At 34.2% G+C, this 19,470-nt stretch overlaps 1 protein-coding gene across 2 annotated transcripts in view; it reads right to left on the reverse strand.

The window, feature by feature from the left end:
* EPHA3 (EPH receptor A3) overlaps positions 1-19,470 on the reverse strand; it is a 351,366-nt gene that overhangs the window by 23,641 nt on the left and 308,255 nt on the right. For both annotated transcript variants that reach the window (XM_047794345.1, XM_047794355.1), the window contains exon 14: positions 114-263. In XM_047794345.1, the coding sequence (XP_047650301.1) occupies positions 114-263 (150 nt within the window). The remainder of the gene's footprint in view (positions 1-113; positions 264-19,470) is intronic.

A 19,470-nucleotide genomic window follows, 5' to 3' on the forward strand; every position in this document is an offset into this window, starting at 1 on the left:
GATTCTGTTTCAATGTCACAAACTAGGAGCCACCTGGTTTCATTATGCTCCACTTCCCTGCACAGCTTGATCTCTTAATCTGAACCCATAACTCATAGACTACAAATACTTACATCCTGATTGGACATCTCCCAGTATGGTCTCTCTCCATAGGACATCACCTCCCAGAGCACAATCCCGTAACTCCATACGTCGCTGGCTGACGTGAATTTGCGGTAGGCTATAGCTTCTGGTGAGGTCCACCGGATAGGGATCTTTCCTCCCTTCCAATATAAAATCATATATACATACATGATCAATGGCTAAAACATATAATATACATTGTCATCTGAAATCTGGCTGAATTTCTTATGGTATTTCTTTTCTGAAATGGAATGTGGGCCTTTTCTGATATATCTTGATAGCCCTCTATTTTAATACCAAGGAGTGAATGGCATGCTATTTACAGCAATATTTACTTCCAGTCAATTTGGGAGGATTTTGAAATGATGAGAGAGAAAAAAAAAATATTTGAAAATTGCTTAAATGCTGACATTTTATATCAATTATGACATTTATTAATCATCTGCAACAAAACAACTTGAAGTAGACAAGCTATGTTATATATTAGAATTAAACAAGGTACCTCAAGTCAACTTTTATTGATTTAACATAGATTTGTGCTTAACCAAATAATCTTAGTTCTGAATCTGAATAAGTTTATACTTGTAAAGAATTTATACCACTCCTTGACACATAAGTTCTTATAGGTATCTGTTAACTAAATAAATTCAAAATTAAATTTTACTTCTAATAAAACTCTTTTCAATACATTAATCAATCATCTTAATTTACTCACTACCTCACTCATCATTAATCACTGAAGTACCTTCCATGAACTATGTAGGCACCGTATGAAAGATATAATAACTACATTTCCAGAACTTATAATCTAGAGGAGAATATTACTTATGTGAGTAATATATAAAGGTGTAACTCTCATGGAATTTGCTCTCAGTTTAATAAATACATTTAATAAATATGTGCTGAGTAGCAACCATATGGGAAAGTATTATGCTGGTCACTCTAGGTGAGACAAATATAAATAACATACTGGTTCTTCTGTTTGGGAAATATCAGGCAAACAGGAATGATAATCAGTTGTTGTGAATAATTAAATGCAGAAAGAAGTATCTATTGCTTTGGTTCTCAAACTTTATATTGCATATGAATCAGCTACGGTTCACTCTCATTAAGCTGGAAATTCTGATTCAGTAGTTCCCCAGTGCAGTCAGGGTCTGCATTTCTAAAAAGCTCCAGATAATTCTGGTTAGAGACTTTTCATCGAGTCAGAAGGCAATAAGCGGAGGCTGCTGTGACACAGAGCATGGAGCCGAAACTCTCACTAGCGACACTGAGGAAGTCACATATGAATTGAGCCTTGTTAAGAGGTATCAATTTTTGATAAAACAAGAAAAAGGGATGGATGTTCCAAAGACTTCACATCATCAAAATCTTATGCCATATTCTTCAAAGTGTGTTCCATTGTCGTGCTATCTCATAGCACTTCACTATTTCTTAAGCAATGCTCAAGAGTGATGATATATTATTGCTTTAGAGAAATAGGTTGGCAACTCAGGAGGTAAGTTATTAAAGCTCATTATGCTTAAATTTCCTCATCAATGATTTGGGAAAGTAATAGTGCTGGTTCATAGCATTGCTGTGAGGCTAAATGACAAATTTCAGTAAAACTTTAGCACTGTTCCAGACACATAGGAAAGCCTCAGGAAACATTAGCTAAATACTCCCATACTCTGAGGGAAATGGCATAAATCAAGGCACAGAGGAGGAAAATGTTTTTTCTGGAAGAGCAGTTTCTGGTGTGTTAATACTGCAGAGAGTGTGGAGGCATATAATAGGAGAAGATGGGAAAAGTTTGAATTTGGATTTAGTCACAGGTACATTGAGCAAGTAGTGGTATATGTAGTGGTATATGTGATGGAAACTATTTCAGTAAACTTGACACTTGGATGTTTTCATACAAGTGAGCTGTTCAAAAAGAGTGCAGCCAGAATATCTTTGAAGGAGGTCGGGCTTACACCAGGTTTTGAAGAAGGTATGAAACTAGAAAAGTGAGCACAAAAAGGACTGAGCACAGCCTTCTTTAGATACCAGCTAAAGATTCATCCATAATTTATATTGGTGAAGTAAAATCAAGTTGGAGAGATGGGAGCCAGATGAACAGAGCTTTGGGAGTTAGTGAGAAATACTACAGAGCCCAACATGCACTGGAGCAAATATGGTCCAGAACCAGAAACAAATAGTCATGGAGATGAGCGAGCATATAGAAATTGGCCCTGTCTCTTCTCTCTCACTTATACTCATTCACTCTCTTCTTTAGTTTGTATTTTTTTTTAATTTTATTTTTATTTTTGTTTTTTGCTTTTTAGGCCTATACCTGTGACATATGGAAATTCCCAGGCTAGCAGTCAAATTGGAGCTGTAGCTGCTAGCCTACACCACAGCCACAGCAACACAGAATCCGAGGCATGTCTGTGACCTACAATGCAGCTCATGGCAATGCCAGATCCTTTAACCCACTGAGTGAGGCCAGGGGTCGAACCTGCATCCTCGTGGATACTAGTCAGGTTCATAACCCACTGAGCCACAATGGGAACTCCTAGTTTGCATTTTTTTTTCAACAAAAATTTAAAAGATCTTTTTTTCGTATTGAAATTTGGAGGGTCTTTTTCCCAGGCTTTTATCTGCCAATGCATTTAAACTTAAAAGTAATAATAATATTTTAAAAATGAAATTATACACACCTGCCTTGACCACTTTTGGGTTTTAAGGAATCATAATTTCAAATACTATCCCTTAATATTGACAAAAACAGAATTATGCATATAGCATTTAACAAATCTAATTCAAGATGTCAAATGGAATCATTGGGCATACAATCTCTCCCTTTTAAAGAACTCTGAGAATTAACAGAAGTCAAACAAATTACATTCATGGGGCAAAGAAAAGATAGTACTTTAAAATCTCAGCCGAATGCCTTATCTCTGCTACAGACACTTCACCATTTCATTTCCTTTGCCCAGAAACAAATATAAAAAGAAAGTCCTCTGTATGCCAAAAACCTTGTATCTATTTAGAAAATATAAACCACATATATGTCACTTTACCAAGATCCATAGTTGAAAGAAAAATAGATATTAGAAAAAAAACAAAACTTAGAGATTATAACCATGAAAAATAAGCCCTTCTTTTTACCAGGATTGAGTATACTTTAATGACATTTCTTAAAATAGTGAAATACTGAAAAGTGATTTTTTAAATTTAATTAATTAATTAAGTTTTTAGGAAGGACAAAGCCACACCTATGTTTAAGCTTGCGAGAAGAATCATTTCACTGGTGGTTCTGGAGACAGACATAAATGCTGTTGGAGAGAACTTTGATATGAGAGCCACGCTCCTCTCTTTCATCTCTTTCGCGAGAGCTTCACTCTTTCCGTACTTGACTGAGACTTGTGCAGTGTGTTTTCTAAAGCAGCCCATGGTTACAGATTCAAGCAAATTATTTCTAGAACAATATTCCAATCAAATGCTGTCTATTTGCTCTCACTGTGCAGATTTTGTTAAAACATTGTTTAAAACCCACACAAAAAGGAAATGTGTTTGGAAAAATGTATAGTAAATTATTTTAATCAAAACACTTATATGTTGAATTCTGCTCTTTTGCTGGAATGTTTTGTAATTGCCTCAGCCTGATGAACACATACACATACGCAATTATTAGAATAACAACTTCAAATTTTTCAGTAAAATAATTTTTGAAACCCACTAGCTGATGAATATTCTTACATTCTTAAACTGTGATTGCACCAATTCTTAACAAAATATTACGGCTTTGGCACAGTAGTCACCTGTGAAATAACAAAAGCCTTTCACTACAATATTTGCTAGCTTGGAAAATGCAGGTGGCCTTTTCACTAGTTTGTCAATCAGGTTTTTAATCTAAGCTTTCCTCTGATTCCTAACTGCAACAAAGTTGCTATCTAACTGATAGGAAAGCAAAAGGGAGAAATTTTGATTCTTTTCCATTTTATTCCAAACATGTTATTATGAACACATGACAAGTAAATAAGTGACATTCAACTCAACAACTAAACCTGTTTGCAAAATTAAATGTTACCTTATATAGAACTTTCTATTGATCAAAATTTTAGTGCACTAGTCCTTTTCCTAGTGTTTGGGCTGTGTTCCAGGTCACTGTTTAGTGAGTTCATTTACTTAAAAATAGATAACATTTATTTTAGTTATAAGAAGAAAACTTTTTTTTTTCTTTTTATGGCCATATGTGGAGCATATGGAATTTCCTGCATTAGTGGTCAAATCAGAGCTTCACTTGAGGCCTGCACCACAGCCATGGCAATGCCGGATCCAAGCCATGACTGCTACCTAAGCCTGAAGCTTGCGGCAACATCAGATCCTTAACCCACTGATCGAGGCCAGGGATAGAACTGCATCCTCACAGAGACAACATTAGGTCCTTAACCCACTGAGCCACAGTAGGAACTCCCATAAGAAGAAAACTCATAATTCATATTTTCCTATATGATATCCATACAACTCATTCTAAATGAACAACTGGGATTTGAACTCTTTATTTAGAAGAAAGTATGAATGAACAAGTATTGCTTGTTTTTACTCAATACTGCTGTTGGAATCCCTAGGTAATTAGCTTTTAACCCTAAAATTTTAACCCTGGATCATTTAGCTCTCTCATTAAGAATGGTCTAACTTTCATTATCTGCTTCCAGGCAGTATTTTAGATTGATTGGTTTTGCTCTGAGAATAAAGTGATAATCATACATTCAAGCCTCTCAAACTGCTCCTTGCCAGCCATCTTATAAATGACACAATCCATCATTGGATAAGGAAAAGAATAAAGATGACTGAGGATTATTCATTATTATTTAGGAATTTTCATCATTGGCAATAGATTTTTAATATATATAAAGCAGCTAATAAAGTGTCTAATCTTTAGCAGACTACTCAATAAATGTTTTGCCCTTTCTCCCATTCTAATTCCCTTCATAGAGTACATTTTATTAGATGAAGATAAGGGAAAGCTCATTCTCAGCTACAAAGTATTATTCAAATTTAGCATTTGTTTCTATTATTGTTAAAAATACATCAGAGTAAGGAGAATTTTATACATTTTTAAAAAACTTTCCATGAATTGGTAAACAACTAGTCATTCTGGCTTTAAATAAGAGAAAAATAAACCAACATATTCATAGTACACACAATTCATACTCAAACTGCAAGAGTGATTCTGAGCTTATGACATTATAGAGTTTGAGGAAGGGTGAGTAACTCTTTAAAGTCAATATTGTGGTTTCAAATTCTTCATATTCAAAACTAGTAAATATATCCAAGTAGCTGCCCTTGTCCTATATACTGCCATAAATAAATGTTAGTGTGCCCAAATTATAATTTGAAATCATAAGCCTATGAAAAGCTGAATAGATTGTAAAGCTGATGATAATTAGCATATGCCACTGGAGCCTGTGCTCTCTGCAGAGAGCAATGGCCTTTATTAGATATTGTCTTGCAAATGAGCAGAGTAGGCACTCAATACATGATCACTGACTTGTTCTGAATTCCCCTTTCCCTAAATACATGCTACTCTTTTTTTCTGGGAGGCTTTTTCCCACCCCCTTTTTATACCTAGCAAACTTCTTCGTTGAACATCCTGGTCAAATGTGAACTCCTTGGTGGAAGATTTGAGATCTTCTAGGCCAAGTTGGTCACTCCATTTTCTCTGATCCTTCTGCTGCTTAATTATCCTGACTAGACAAGGAGGTCCAGAGGAATAACTGCCTTTCATCTGTTCTCTTCCCCCGCCCCCCGCAGTTAAACTTGAGCCTGACTTTTTAGCTGTCCTGTTACAACACCTTGTTTCTTGGGGGACTGTATTTTTTCTTGAGAGAGAATAGAATTAATGATTTCATAGACTTAGAGTAGTAAATTTTACTGAAGCTCTATGATAATTCTTAGAATTTTAAAAAAGTTTATTTTTAGAAAATAATACCTTAAATGTAGTTTTTTAAATATATATAATAAATATTAAGTAAGAGTGAGCCAATATGTAACATAATAATAGTTTATTAAAAAAATCATACACTGTTTTTATGTACTCCTTTTTCCCTCATGCTACAATTTAATAAGGCTGTTAGTCTCATAATGACAGCAAGTAGAGAGTTGATGACCAGCAATTTTTTACAGTATCTATAAAATTATTAAAATATTGTGGGTTCCCTTTGCGGTGCAGTGGAAACAAAACCAACTAGTATCCACAAGGTTGCGGGTTTGATCCATGGCCTTGCTTAGTGGGTCAGGGATCCATCACTGCCATGAGCAGTGGTGTAGGTCACAGACACAGCTCAGATCCCAGGTTGCTGTGGCTGTGGCTGTGGCTGTGGCCAGAAGCTGTAGCTCAGATTCAACCCCTAGCCTGGGAACTTCCATATACTGCAAGTGTAAAAAACAAAAACAAAACAAAACAAAAAAAAAACCTCACAGAGTGTTATATGAATAAAGTATTTTAGAATTTGCAGAAAGATTTTAATTTCACTCCATAAACAATATGCATCCTATATCAACTTATCGACTGTCTCAATATAATGTTGTAAGTACTTTACCCATATAAAAATACTCCAATTTAATAAATATATTTAGTCTATGCATATGAATATTACTCCATGTTTTTGTAGAATTAGGCTAAGTAAAATTTTAAAACACACAAAAATAATTATGCATAAGTAAGACTCACAGGCTGGCTGAAAATGTGTGACATATTTATCTGCTAGATGAATGGGTCTATTTATGAGTTTACACTGATGACATTTTAATAATGAAATCAAGACAACAAAAGTGGTCATGTTTAAAATTTAGAGCATCAAGAAGAAAAGTATTATACATTTCAAGTGTTAGATCAAAAGCAAATGAGAATAAAATTTAACAAGGACACAGAGGTGTTCTATTTTCTACGTAATGTTTTACCGCGCAAAGTTCAACTTTCTAGGAGACTTGATGGCAGGTCGCTAGTCTATTGCATAATTTTTCACAAATGGCAATGGATTCTACATTATCCCATGCAACTTGCAGCCCAGTGTGGACAGAAGAAATTATAAAGTACCTAAGAGAGTTATTTGATCCCCCCTCTCATTCTTTACACATGTTGGTAACTTTAGAACAAAGTCTCTTTATTGACATTTTAGACTGTAAGGTAGGGGCTGTCCTGTGTATTGTGGTATGTTTACTAGCATCCCTGGTCTCTACCCACTAGATTATATTAGCATTCTTTCAGTTGTGACAAACAAAATGTCTCCAGACAATATCAAATACTCCTGGGGAGCAAAATCATCCTTATTGGAGAACTATGGCTTTATATGGTCTGTGACAAATCCTGATGACCAGTAAGGGGAAATAACTCAGTCCAGGATTTATCCGGATTTTTTTGGTAGACTAAGTGTAATGATTTCCTTCTTTCTTTTTTCTTTTCTTTTTTTTTTCTTTTTTCTTTTTTTTTTTTCGTCTTTTTGCCTTTTCTAGGGCCGCTCCTGCGGCATATGGAGGTTTCCAGGCTAGGGGTCGAATCAGAGCTGTAGCCGCCGGCCTACACCACAGCCACAGCAACACAGGATCCGAGCCGCAGCTGCGACCCACACCACAGCTCACAACAACGCCAGATCCTTAACCTACTGAGCAAGGCCAGGGATGGAACCCGTAACCTCAAGGTTCCTAGTCGGATTCGTTAACCACTGTGCCACGACGGGAACTCCCAGCTTCTTTTCTTTTTTTTTTTTAAACTATTAGTACATTTTCCAAGGATATTTTCATTCCCGTTCCAGCCTAGAAAGGGGCCAAGTCCATTAGTGCTAATATCTTGGTATATGGATTTTAGTAAATATAATAGCATCCTTTTTAGCTTTTTTCCCCTCTATTTTTTTTTAAATTTTCTTTTCTCCTTTCTTTTTTCCTTCCTTCAATTTTTCTTTTTTTTGGAAAAAGGGACAATTTCCTATTGCTAGTAAAACTTAAATTAATCATCAATTTCTTTGTTAGATAGAGGCATTGCTAACCAAAAATTTTAGTAAGAAATAAGTTTTTACTATAAAAGCAAACACTATTTATGGCTAAATAAGCCCACAGATATCATTGGCATAGTGAGACATTGGATAAGAGTCCTTGAGGACTCAATTTGGTTCTAAAATAAGAGTGAAAGAAGAAACTGGGGCCCATAAATTTTAATTTAGTCACACTTCACGATAAGGCTCTCTGCCTTCAAGCTGAGCATCTGTAGATCTCAGACTATCAAAATAAAATAAACTGAATCTACAAGAGTCTGACTCATGAAATTTCCTTTAAGTAATGTAATGCAGAATTTATTCATACTTCTGCTTCTGATTGGACTACAAAAATTCCTCTTCCTACCCCATCTCCCACCCCAACAAATTTAAGCCCATATTGCTTGACTTATAATTTCTTCTTTTTTTTTTCCACATTCAGACATTGATTTTTTTTTCAGTTTATAACTGTAGGGGACAAAGTAACTGCCAAAACACATCATTAGATGTGCCATCCAAAAATTTGTATTTGATAAGACAACACAGTGTCATCATTGGCACACTTCCTTCCTGCCCCAGAAAAACTATTCTCATGCAACAGTTATTAGTGAGCTAAAACTTTGAAATCAATTGGCAATTTAAATTTTAATGGGTAAAATGCTACTGGGCATTCAGAAAAGTAAAGCACAGAGAGTTACTATAAAAATAATTTATGAAGATGTGCTTTTTACAATACTTGAACAGATCACAAAATGAAGCATTTACTTAAGGTGGTTTCTATTTCCACATGTACGCTCCCCAGATATTTATGTATTTGAGAAAAGTCTTCAATTGACTGGAGTCAGCCCAGATTCACAGCATATGGACTGTGTCTAAAACCTTAACTGCAGAGGGACCTCCAGTCCAAACTCAACAGAATCAGAAATTAATGCTTGTTTCCCATATTTTCAATGCCAAACCCAGAGCCAGTTCCTCTCAGTGCTGATGTCTCAACTATGTATAACTCAGTAATTAGGGGAGCAGGGGGGATTTATGGTCACTTGTTCCATTTGGATTCTTAAATTTAGTAGGAATTAAGAGATGTTGTTTCTAGGCTTAGCTTTGATTGTACTATCTAATTTTTGCCAAGTTTCTTAGCCTCTCCGGGCAGATATCTTATCATTTATAACCTGAGGGTCATGGGAAACATAAAACATGACTTTGTGTTAAGTTTTATCTATCTCTAACAGCTGTGATAACTTATAAACCTTAGCTCTTCAACTTACAAATTTCTATCTTAAACCTACATAAATATCAAGGATGTTGACATTTTTAATGTTAATTATTTGGGACTCTTACAGATGATCCTAACTTTAGACTCAACTGCATATCTACTGGGTATAATATCTGGATTTACTTCCATAAAACTCTTACAGAAAAGTTAAAAGAGAATAAAACAGTACAATTAAAGATACTAGGGATTGTCTAGGCAGAGGCATGACATAATTGCTAAACTCTAATCTAGGTTTAAAGTAGTCCAAAACCTTGTTCACTTTGTCCAGAAACAGCAGTTGAAGAGGAATCACACAGTAAACCTGTTCTTAGAAGATCCTATAGTTCACTTCTCCAAGCTTAATGAATTTAGACAGTTTAAATGAGACATTTGGCTGAAAGCCCTGAATTTTTCAGGTGCTTAACTGAAGTCACTATGGGTTAGGGGGTTTCAAGGCTTGATTTCTAAAGAAAAGGAGTGTAATTGCTGAAATCTCTGGACACTGAGGTGTAGTATCTCATGTCTGCCCCAATTTTTCTCTAATTATATTTACAAATCTCTCCCTCCTGATGTAGGAAATGCTTTGCTGATCCATATTTCACATTGCCTGCCTATGAGCTCTGTCAGGTCATCCTCAGAGTGACAAAGGACTTTGGAGAGTTTATCTTAGTAAACCCTGAGTAATTGAGTGTTTAACCCAGAGGCAAATATTGGCTTCTCAGGTTAGAAGTGGAACTATAGATATAAATCATTTGACTCAAGGATTTAGGGTCTATCTATTGTCAGGAACTAAACTTTGCTCATTTTAGACCACGGTAGACAACAAGGTGAAGGGCAGCTCAAGAAGACTCCCTGAGGAAGCATCTATTCTAACTCCCAGTAGCTCAGATCTAAAAGCCATTGAGAGAATTGTTCCAGCAGATGTTGACTGCCACAAGAGATCAGAGACAGATGATCTCTCAGGTAGCAAAAGCTAAGACTGTGAACTTTTGAAATTCTTCAACATTCTGTGTAACGCTGCAGAATTTCCTAAAGTAAAACAAACAAAAACTTCACCTTGCATTATAAGTAACTCTATGGCTTTCCAGGAAATAAAGTACAAATAAATAACTTTTCTGTTACTTTCAGATTCATGTAATACAATGTAAAATTAGGTCATCTGAAGTATACTGTCAACAAAAACAATGCAAAATTTAGGGGTGAGACTAAAGATACATCCTAATTCATGTACAGCTCTTTTCAAAGTTCAAAGTTAAACCTTACATTTTATATAGACTCAATTCCCACTTCATTTTTAAAAAGGTTACAGAAATTCATTTGAATGTTGAACTTTTTTAGCACTTTGGACAAAATTTCCCAAAAAAGCAATATTGATAAGTAAATTAGTCAGTTTATTTAATTAACCAGGAACTCTATATGTTTACAATAAAAAAGAAATAGAAATAATATTAGGATCATTCTAGTAGTTAACCAAAAAATGCATAATTTGAGTAAGCTTACTTTTATTAATATAGATAATTGAAGAATAATGAAAGATGAAATAATAGGTTGAGAATCTTATAAATATGTGCTGAGACAATTCTGACTAAACATCATGGCAATATTTCCCTTGTATGTCTATGTTTAGTAAAGATTGCTTGAAATATGGGGGTGATTCCAGAACAATGGTTAGCAAATGCAAGGAAAAAAATCATGAGAGTGGGCTTGAACCATGACATATAGAACTATGGTTGAAAAATGGTCATACAACAGGATTGCGTCAAAGTATTGGCCATTCCAGGTATCAAGTGGTAAGACTGGCTTGGAATATTCTGACGGCTCTCCTTCCCAGTGCCCAGGTAGTTTGGGGCTAGTCAATGGCTTTAGGGTCCATGAAAAAAGCTTTAGGCAATGAATCACCACATATTTGAAAAGTTCAGACATTCAAAAGTTAACTGGAAATGATTTTAGAAAGTAATTTTTGCTAAGTTTCCAGGGCTCACCAACACTGCAGACTGAACCAATCACTATTCACCTGGTTTTTAGTTTGAGTGATGTCATTAATCGGACTAATTAATTTGTCTTCCTGCAAAGAGAACCTGTTGGAATTAGAGAATTTATTAAAATTATTATAATTTTTTTCCTGCAGCATATGGCAGTTTCCAGGCTAGGGGTTGAATCGGAGCTGCAGCTGCAGGCCTAGGACACAGCCACAGCAATGCCAAATCCTTTGACCCACTGAGCAAGGCCAGAGATGGAACCTGTTTCCTCACAGATACCAGTTGGGTTCGTTACCACTGAACCACAGCAGGGGACTCCCTAAAATTATTTTATTATTTTGAAAAATAAAGCAAAATGATCTGCCTTGTTAACCTCAATATTTATATGACTTTTGCTCCTTCATTCTCACCAATTCTCTGTTCTAATATTCTGTCAGAGAAACTCTCTCTGATCATCCTGTCTAAAAGAGCATCCATTCACACTGTCCGCATTCTTCATCTTATCTCTCTGCCTTACCACGACTTGACTTTACCGACTTTACCTGTTCATTTATTATGTGAGTTCTCACACTAGAACATAAGCTCATGTTTTACTTACCTCTCAGTCCTCAGGTCTTAGAACAGTGCCTCATATGTTGTAGGCACTCAAACATGAATGAATGAAGGATGCACTGTAGATAAAACAGCTCCTACTAGAGACTGTGTCATGTATTTGTATACAACCTCTTAATTCCTACGTTCCACTCCAAAATTACAGTTGTGATTTTTCTTCACATAAACCTGTATGGATTATTTTCATATATTAAAATTTCTTGCTACCCAGCTCTCTCAAATGGGTAGTTATAAAGTACTAAATCGCTCATTAAATTTTGATACAACATTAACTGAGATTACAAATTCTTCTAGAGCTTTCTGATTTTTAATAGATTGCTTTACTTTTTAAAGTTACATAAGATACAAGCTACGTACTGATCCTAGCAAGTAGGAAATAGTGACCTTATTTATTTTGGGTCCAAGCTTAAAATATATTACTATATGAAGCCCACTGATTAGATATTTACTTATTGATTTTTTTATTCATGTATAAATTACATATGACATATTAATTATGAAAATGATACAATTCTCTTTTTATATCACATTAGTTTTTGGTATGCATAGTTTTTAGTTCTTGAAAATTTTACAGAACTAAGGCTTATGTTTTGTATTACTTATGTTCTCAGAATGGAGTTATCCTGAACCAGAGTATATAACCACTTAGCTTTTAACCACCTGCTTTAGCCACTTTATTTTTCTTTTTGCAAATGAAATTAGATCAGACAAAGCTGTAGTAGAATATTTCTGGCATCGACTTGGCAGAGTCACAGAGAAAAAAATTGAATAAATTACTATGTAAAATAAGATTCCTTTTTCCTATTACTTAACACACAATGCCTGTGAAAACTTTTCAACTGATTTTATCTTACAAAAATTAAATAGGTGTTAATTGGCCATGAGGCAATGTGACAGAAGCAGAACATCCAATATAAAAATCCACTTGGTAATTACTCAGTTTGAAGCTCCAGAACAGAAATAAAATGAAAAAAAAAATAATGAAGAATATAACCAAGAACACATCATTTGGTTTTCTCAAATTTCTGAGATTAGTTTATGTGGTAATTATGCCCCTAAAATGAATCTGGATTCTTGAGAATGGGATTGAATTTATATGACACAGCATATATATTAGAGAAAAGTCTATATTTTTTCTAACCTGAGCCTACTGAAAACAGCAAAGTTAACACTATTATCTTGAAATTTGGATCCCATCCATTTCAACATATGAATATATGTTCATAAGCATACTTGTGAGCATGTACATATAAAAATGCTAGCTTCTTTAAAGTGAAATTTCATAATACAAACATTGAAAAAATAATCAAATGGAAAACAATTCTCACCAGTAATATCATGTTCCTGTTAGAAAAAACTAAAGCAAATTAGTAGTTCAGTGCAAATAAACAGGAAATATGCCATAATTTACTCTGAAATTCACATGATAGGTAACTAAAGAGTGAGAATCCATTTTTTCATTTCTTTTTCTCAACAATAAAAATTCTGTTTTAAATGTGCAGAGCTAAATGCTCCCATCATATCCACCCCAAGTAAAACCCAAGGCCTTTCAAGATGATTTGAGAACTCTGTATGCAGCTGCCGGTATGTTTTCATGATTTTTCTTCAAAATGTGTTATATCTCATAATACTATATCATAGGGCAGATTTTATATCATTTAATAACTACTCAAATATTTCTTTCATTTGTAAGTATTTTTTTTTCCTCAGAAAGTATAACAGTGGTTTTCAACGTGTTATCCAAGCATTTCTGGGTGTCCTCAAGAGCATTTCAGGGGGCCTGCAAGAATGAACTATTTTCTTACTAATACTAAAACTTTATACCTTATCACTCTTGACATCTTATGAATGCACAGTCAAATTTTATAAAGGTTACCAGATGCATAATAATATTAATACAAAGTGTCAATGTTTGAAATTTTTACATAATTCAGTAGTGAGAAGTCAAGAGAAATAACTAGATGTGTGTATTGAAAAAAATTCTAACTTCCTACTCAAGGTTCCTAGGGGAAAGATAAAATACAAGAAAGTGTATATTATTATCTCAGCTAAGTCTTTCCTTTCAGACACTATTGAGGATACAAGGATACAAACTGTGGTGCCCATAAGACAGAATCAAAAGCAGCATGGGAAAATGTTTGATAAATTGTTTTAAGTTTTAAGGCTAAGGATTTTCTCAACTCCCCTGATGTCTCCCCCAGCTTGAGTTTTTAAATACAGAATTAGTTGATAGGAGAAAAGGAATGTATATATGTGTGTGACTGGGTCTCTTTGCTATACTGTAGAAAACTGACAGAACACTGTAAATCAGCTATAATGGAAGAAATAAAAATCATTAAAAAAATAAAAGAGAAAAAATAATTAGTTGATATAATTTCTATTCCACTCTTCTACCCTGCCCATTGACCACAGAGACGTTATGCATTTTAAAAATGAGAACAGCAGTCACTCTACATTCATTCAGTGGCACTGAATCAAATATCTATCATGATTCCTTAGTGCAATTACCCTCTACCTAAAGGCAATACCTTTCAGAGGAGCAATTGGAAAGGTTGAATGCATCGAGGCACTGAATGCTAATTTCTGAAATGTGTTAAGTGTGACTAAAGTAACGTGACTGATAAAGTAGATTAACAAGAATGTGGTTATGCAAAAAGAATGCCTTTGCAAGCTGCTTTAAATAGTTAACTTGTTTTTCTGAAATAACCATAATCACAGCATGCTAAATCAAATAAATAAGGTGGATGTCTAAACTGAGTAATGCTCTTTTTGGTTAGAAAAGAAACAGACTGCAAGAATATACAACTTTCCTTATTTATTAAGTACAAGCCTATTGAGACAGAGATTTTATTTTAGTCAAGTCTGCTTCCCAAAATACTATATGTCTAAACAATTTTGAGTGATAGTATCATTCACAATCAAGTTTTAAAGATAATTTCAAAAGAGGAATTCTCAAAATATTTTGGGGCAATAGCAGTGTTCCTGCCATAAATACATATTCTCAAAAAGACAACTTAGTATGACAACACTCATTTAATTGTTTCAGTGTGTTTGTTTAAAAAGCAAAATAGCAGTCCTATTACTTTATAACCATACCTCATATTTTAGGGTAAATTATAACATTATTGTACCAAACAAGTCTTATTATAGGAAATTAAATCAAAGATAGCTAAATTATTCTAGAAATGCAGAGGCAAATTATAGCTTCACAGAAGGAACGGAGGCCCCCACGGATACTTTGAGGCGTTCCAAGAAAATACAAGGATGAACACTGAAAAATTCTAACCAGCTATTTATTGGTAGTGAATGATCCCATTTGATTGGTGTGGTTTTTCAGAATCTTCTGGGGATGAAACATAAATGCAAAGATCCTGTTGCACTTTTATTTCACGAATATCAGAGGAATTTTGACACAGAAACAGCATTCTTCTACTGAGGTTTAAAAACACATCTTGTGGACCCTTGGGTCCTGACAAAGTAACAATCAGCATAAATGAAGCTCCAAAAGTTAATAGAGCAGATGATCTAGATTCAAATCAATCTTTCAAGTTCCTACAAGAGGAACTGTTCTTCGGAGTATCCCAGCATAAAGGTTCAGAACCAGCCTCCCCAGAATGTGCCCCTTTGGTATGTGAATTATTTTGAGCCCAAGACAATCCGGACACTGACTCTTCAAGAGAAGCTTCTGCCCCTCCCTTAACTGCTGAGGAGAACTTAAATTGGGGGAGGAGGAGGTCCTTTCCCAGAACGAGAATTATTACCTGAGATAAATTTTATCTGAGTAGCCCATCTATAGGCTGGGCAAACATCTAATTACCCAATATCTACCCTTCTTATCGCCTTGTGAATTACCCTCCTCCCCTTTGAAGTTCCAGGCCCCCTTTCCCACTCCTTAGCTCAAGATGGCTTATATCTGGAGTTCCTATTGTGGCTCAGTGGAAATTAACCCAACTAGTATCCATGAGGATGTGGGTTCCATCCCTGGCCCCACTCAGTGGGTTAAGGATTCGATGTTGCCACGAGCTGTTGTGTAGGTCAAAGACACGACTCAGACCTGACATTGCTGTGGCTATGGTGTAGGCCTGTTGCTATAGCTGCAGCTCCCATTCAACCTCTAGCCTGGGAACTTCCATATGCCACAAATGCAGTCCTAAAAAAAAGATGACATATATACCTCATTTTACCTTTTCCTATATATATGAAATTAAATTGTTTTTATCCTATTAATCTGTCTCCTGTTGATTTGATTATAGACCTGACAAAATGACCTTTGAAGGGTAGAGAAAAATTCTTTCTCCTTAACACTAGAAATCAAAACTGGTACAAGGATGTTCTCCTTTAAAAATGGGATATGGAATAGGGTTTAGAGCCCAACTGAATTCCTGGAAAATTTAATACCTTGAATAAAGGCCTTTTTTACCAAATACTTTTTATTAGAACTGTAAATGTTTCTTGGATAAGGTGATTATTGTAACAGGGATCACGCCAGCAAGAATAATACTTTTTATGGAGTATGTTAAAAGCACATACAGTAATAGAGGTTATGAAGAATACCTTTAGAATGCAGAGTAGCAGTGAATAGAATAAAAACATTCTCCTACAGATAACAAATACATTATAATCTGTTGCATATTGTCCCCTGGGATAATAATTTAGTCCTAATAAAAATAATGGTGCAAAATGTTGGCTACTTAATTTTTCCTCATAATCAGAGAACGCACACTAAAAAGCACTATCAAGATTATTTACCCATATTTTACCATTTTATCATGTTTTCAGAGCTATGCAGGAATAGTCCCTGTTCTAAACAATTCAACTAGCTTCAAGATATAAAATTTTCTTATATTTCTTTTGTTCTTAATCTAATGGACTGTGTTCTTAAGAACAGCAACATTTATGGAGAACATGGTTTTAAAAAATACTTAGATCCAGAGTTCCCATTGTGGCTCAGTGGAAATGAACTAGACTAACATCCATTAGGACATGGGTTCAATCCCTGGCCTTGCTCAGTGGGTTAAGGATCCGGTGTTTCTGTGGCTGTGGTGTAGGTTGGCAGCTATAGCTCTGATTTGACCCCTAGCATGGGAACTTCAATATGCTGCAAGTGTGGCCCTAAAAAGCAAAAAAAAAAAAAAAAAAAAAAGAAAAAGAAAAAAGGGAAAAAACATGAAAAAAAAAAAAAAACCCCAAGATCCATGAACAAAGGCTATCTACTAAAAAGGGATCTAGGAGATTTCCAACTCCTAAATCAACACATCTGGGGATACCTCTGGGACATGGTATTTCTGTCTTTCTATGGTTCTATCACTGTGGCTTTACTTGTAGATGAAACAGTCTGGCATATCAGGCTCTTTCTCAGAATGCGATATAGATGCCATGTGACAACTTTAGTGGTTGTTAATAGCATTCTTGAGACTGATGACTTTAGAAAAGAATGAGAATTTTTTGTTGTTGTTTTTTAAATGAGGAATAAACTTTTAACATTAAACAAGAAGAGAACAGCCGTCTTTATATATTGCCACTAAAAATGAAAAGGAGAGCAAACTATATAGAAAATAACTGGGCAATTCATGTACCAAAATCTTCACATATTTGTCCACATCTTGACTCACCAATTTCGATTCTAGAAATTTACACTGAGAAGGCAATGACAGAAAGACGTGAACAGTGTATTGAGATGTACATCAAAGTATTGCTAATAATATTAACATATTGAAATTAATAGTATACTGGCTGAATAAATTATCTAAATAAAATGGAGTACTATACATTATTTAATCATATTATAAAAAGAATATTTGATCATGTGGAAAATTCTATATTTTATATTTCAAGTTAAAAAGGGCAGACTACAAAACAACACTGAATTTATATATAAAGAAAATATTGTCCAAATGAAACAGGTTGGGGAGTGAGGGGATGTGCTAGGGGTTTGGGATGGAAATGCTATAAAACTGGGTTGTAATGCTATAAAACTGGGTTGTATTTTATTATAAATGTAATAAAATGTATAAAATGTAATAAAATACATTTTATTAATGTATTTTATTAATGTATTTTATTATAAATGTAATAAAATGTAATAAAATTCACAAGTAATTAAAAGAGTAAATAAAGAATAAATAAAAGAATAAATAAAAACAAAGAAAATATTGGATTTATTAAGTAGAAATCATTTTTTTACATCAGTATACGCAGGATGATCTTTTTTTTAACTATATGCAGAATTGAAAACTATATATGAAAATACATACAAAAATATGAAAAGATAAAATTAAAATGTAAAAACTGGTTATCTTTGAGTATTATCATTAGCAATGATTATTATATCTTTATTTTAAAATTTTCCATGAAAAAACAAGTCTCTAACGAAATAGTATTTCAGGGAGTTCCCATCATGGTGCAGTGGAAGCAAATCTGACCAGGAACCATGAGGTTGCTGGTTTGATCCCTGGCCTCACTCAGTGGGTTAAGGATATGGCATTGCTAGGAGCTGTGGTGTAGGTCACAGACATGGCTCAGATCTAGTGTTGCTATGACTGTGGCGTAGGCCAGAAGCTGTAGCTCTGATTAGACCCCTCACCTGGGAACTTCCACAGGTGCAGCCCTAAAAAGCAAAAAAAAAAAAAAAAAAAAAGCAAAAAAAAAGAAATAGTATTTCAAAGAAATCTGCCAATAAATATGTGAAGAAATAATTCAATCTGAATCAAAGGAATATAAATTAAAACAATTAGATAAAATCCTCATAATTAATAACTATTAAAATAATATCTGGTTTTATTAGAAGTATGGTGAAATGTACCTTTAAAGTAGGCACAGGCTCTTTAACAGAGAAAATCCCAGTATCATAGGGAAATGAGGCTCCAACAGTTATGAATACAGATGTATCTTTTATACATTTGTTAAAAAATCTTGAAAAAATAGATTTAATAACAATTGGCCCACTAATTATAGGGTCTGCCTAAAAATATGATACTACTAGAAAATGGAATATATTAAACTACTAAAAGTGAAAACAAACATCATTTATTGGCAGTGAAATATATTCAAGAGGTATATTGTTAAGATAAAAAGAGTATACAATTTGCATTGAGAATTATCTAATTTTAATTATTCATGCATATGTCTGTATGTATAGGTATACAGAAAAAAATGTAGAAGAACTGACTCACCAAGTTATAAATGTTTTCTGTGGATGACACAATTATGGATGACTTTTCTCCTTTTTATTGCTTTGTTTTAAAATTTTTTATGATATAGATGATGTCACTCACATAAACATTAATTTTAAAATATTTTAAAATTAATCTATTTGGACAGACTACTCAAGATTTTTCCAATCTGCTTCCTGATGGTAGCTCAACTATGATAAAAATATGAGTAAATATAAAAATACCAAGATTTAGACATGTGAGAACCTTGTTGCCTTTTTCAAAGAATCATTAAATCTATGTATGGAATTTCAGCATTAATATCATTACTTACCTTATGAATAGTGATTATCTAT

Source organism: Phacochoerus africanus, chromosome 1 (assembly GCF_016906955.1).
Source record: "Phacochoerus africanus isolate WHEZ1 chromosome 1, ROS_Pafr_v1, whole genome shotgun sequence".
In the NCBI taxonomy this organism is placed as follows: domain Eukaryota; kingdom Metazoa; phylum Chordata; class Mammalia; order Artiodactyla; family Suidae; genus Phacochoerus; species Phacochoerus africanus.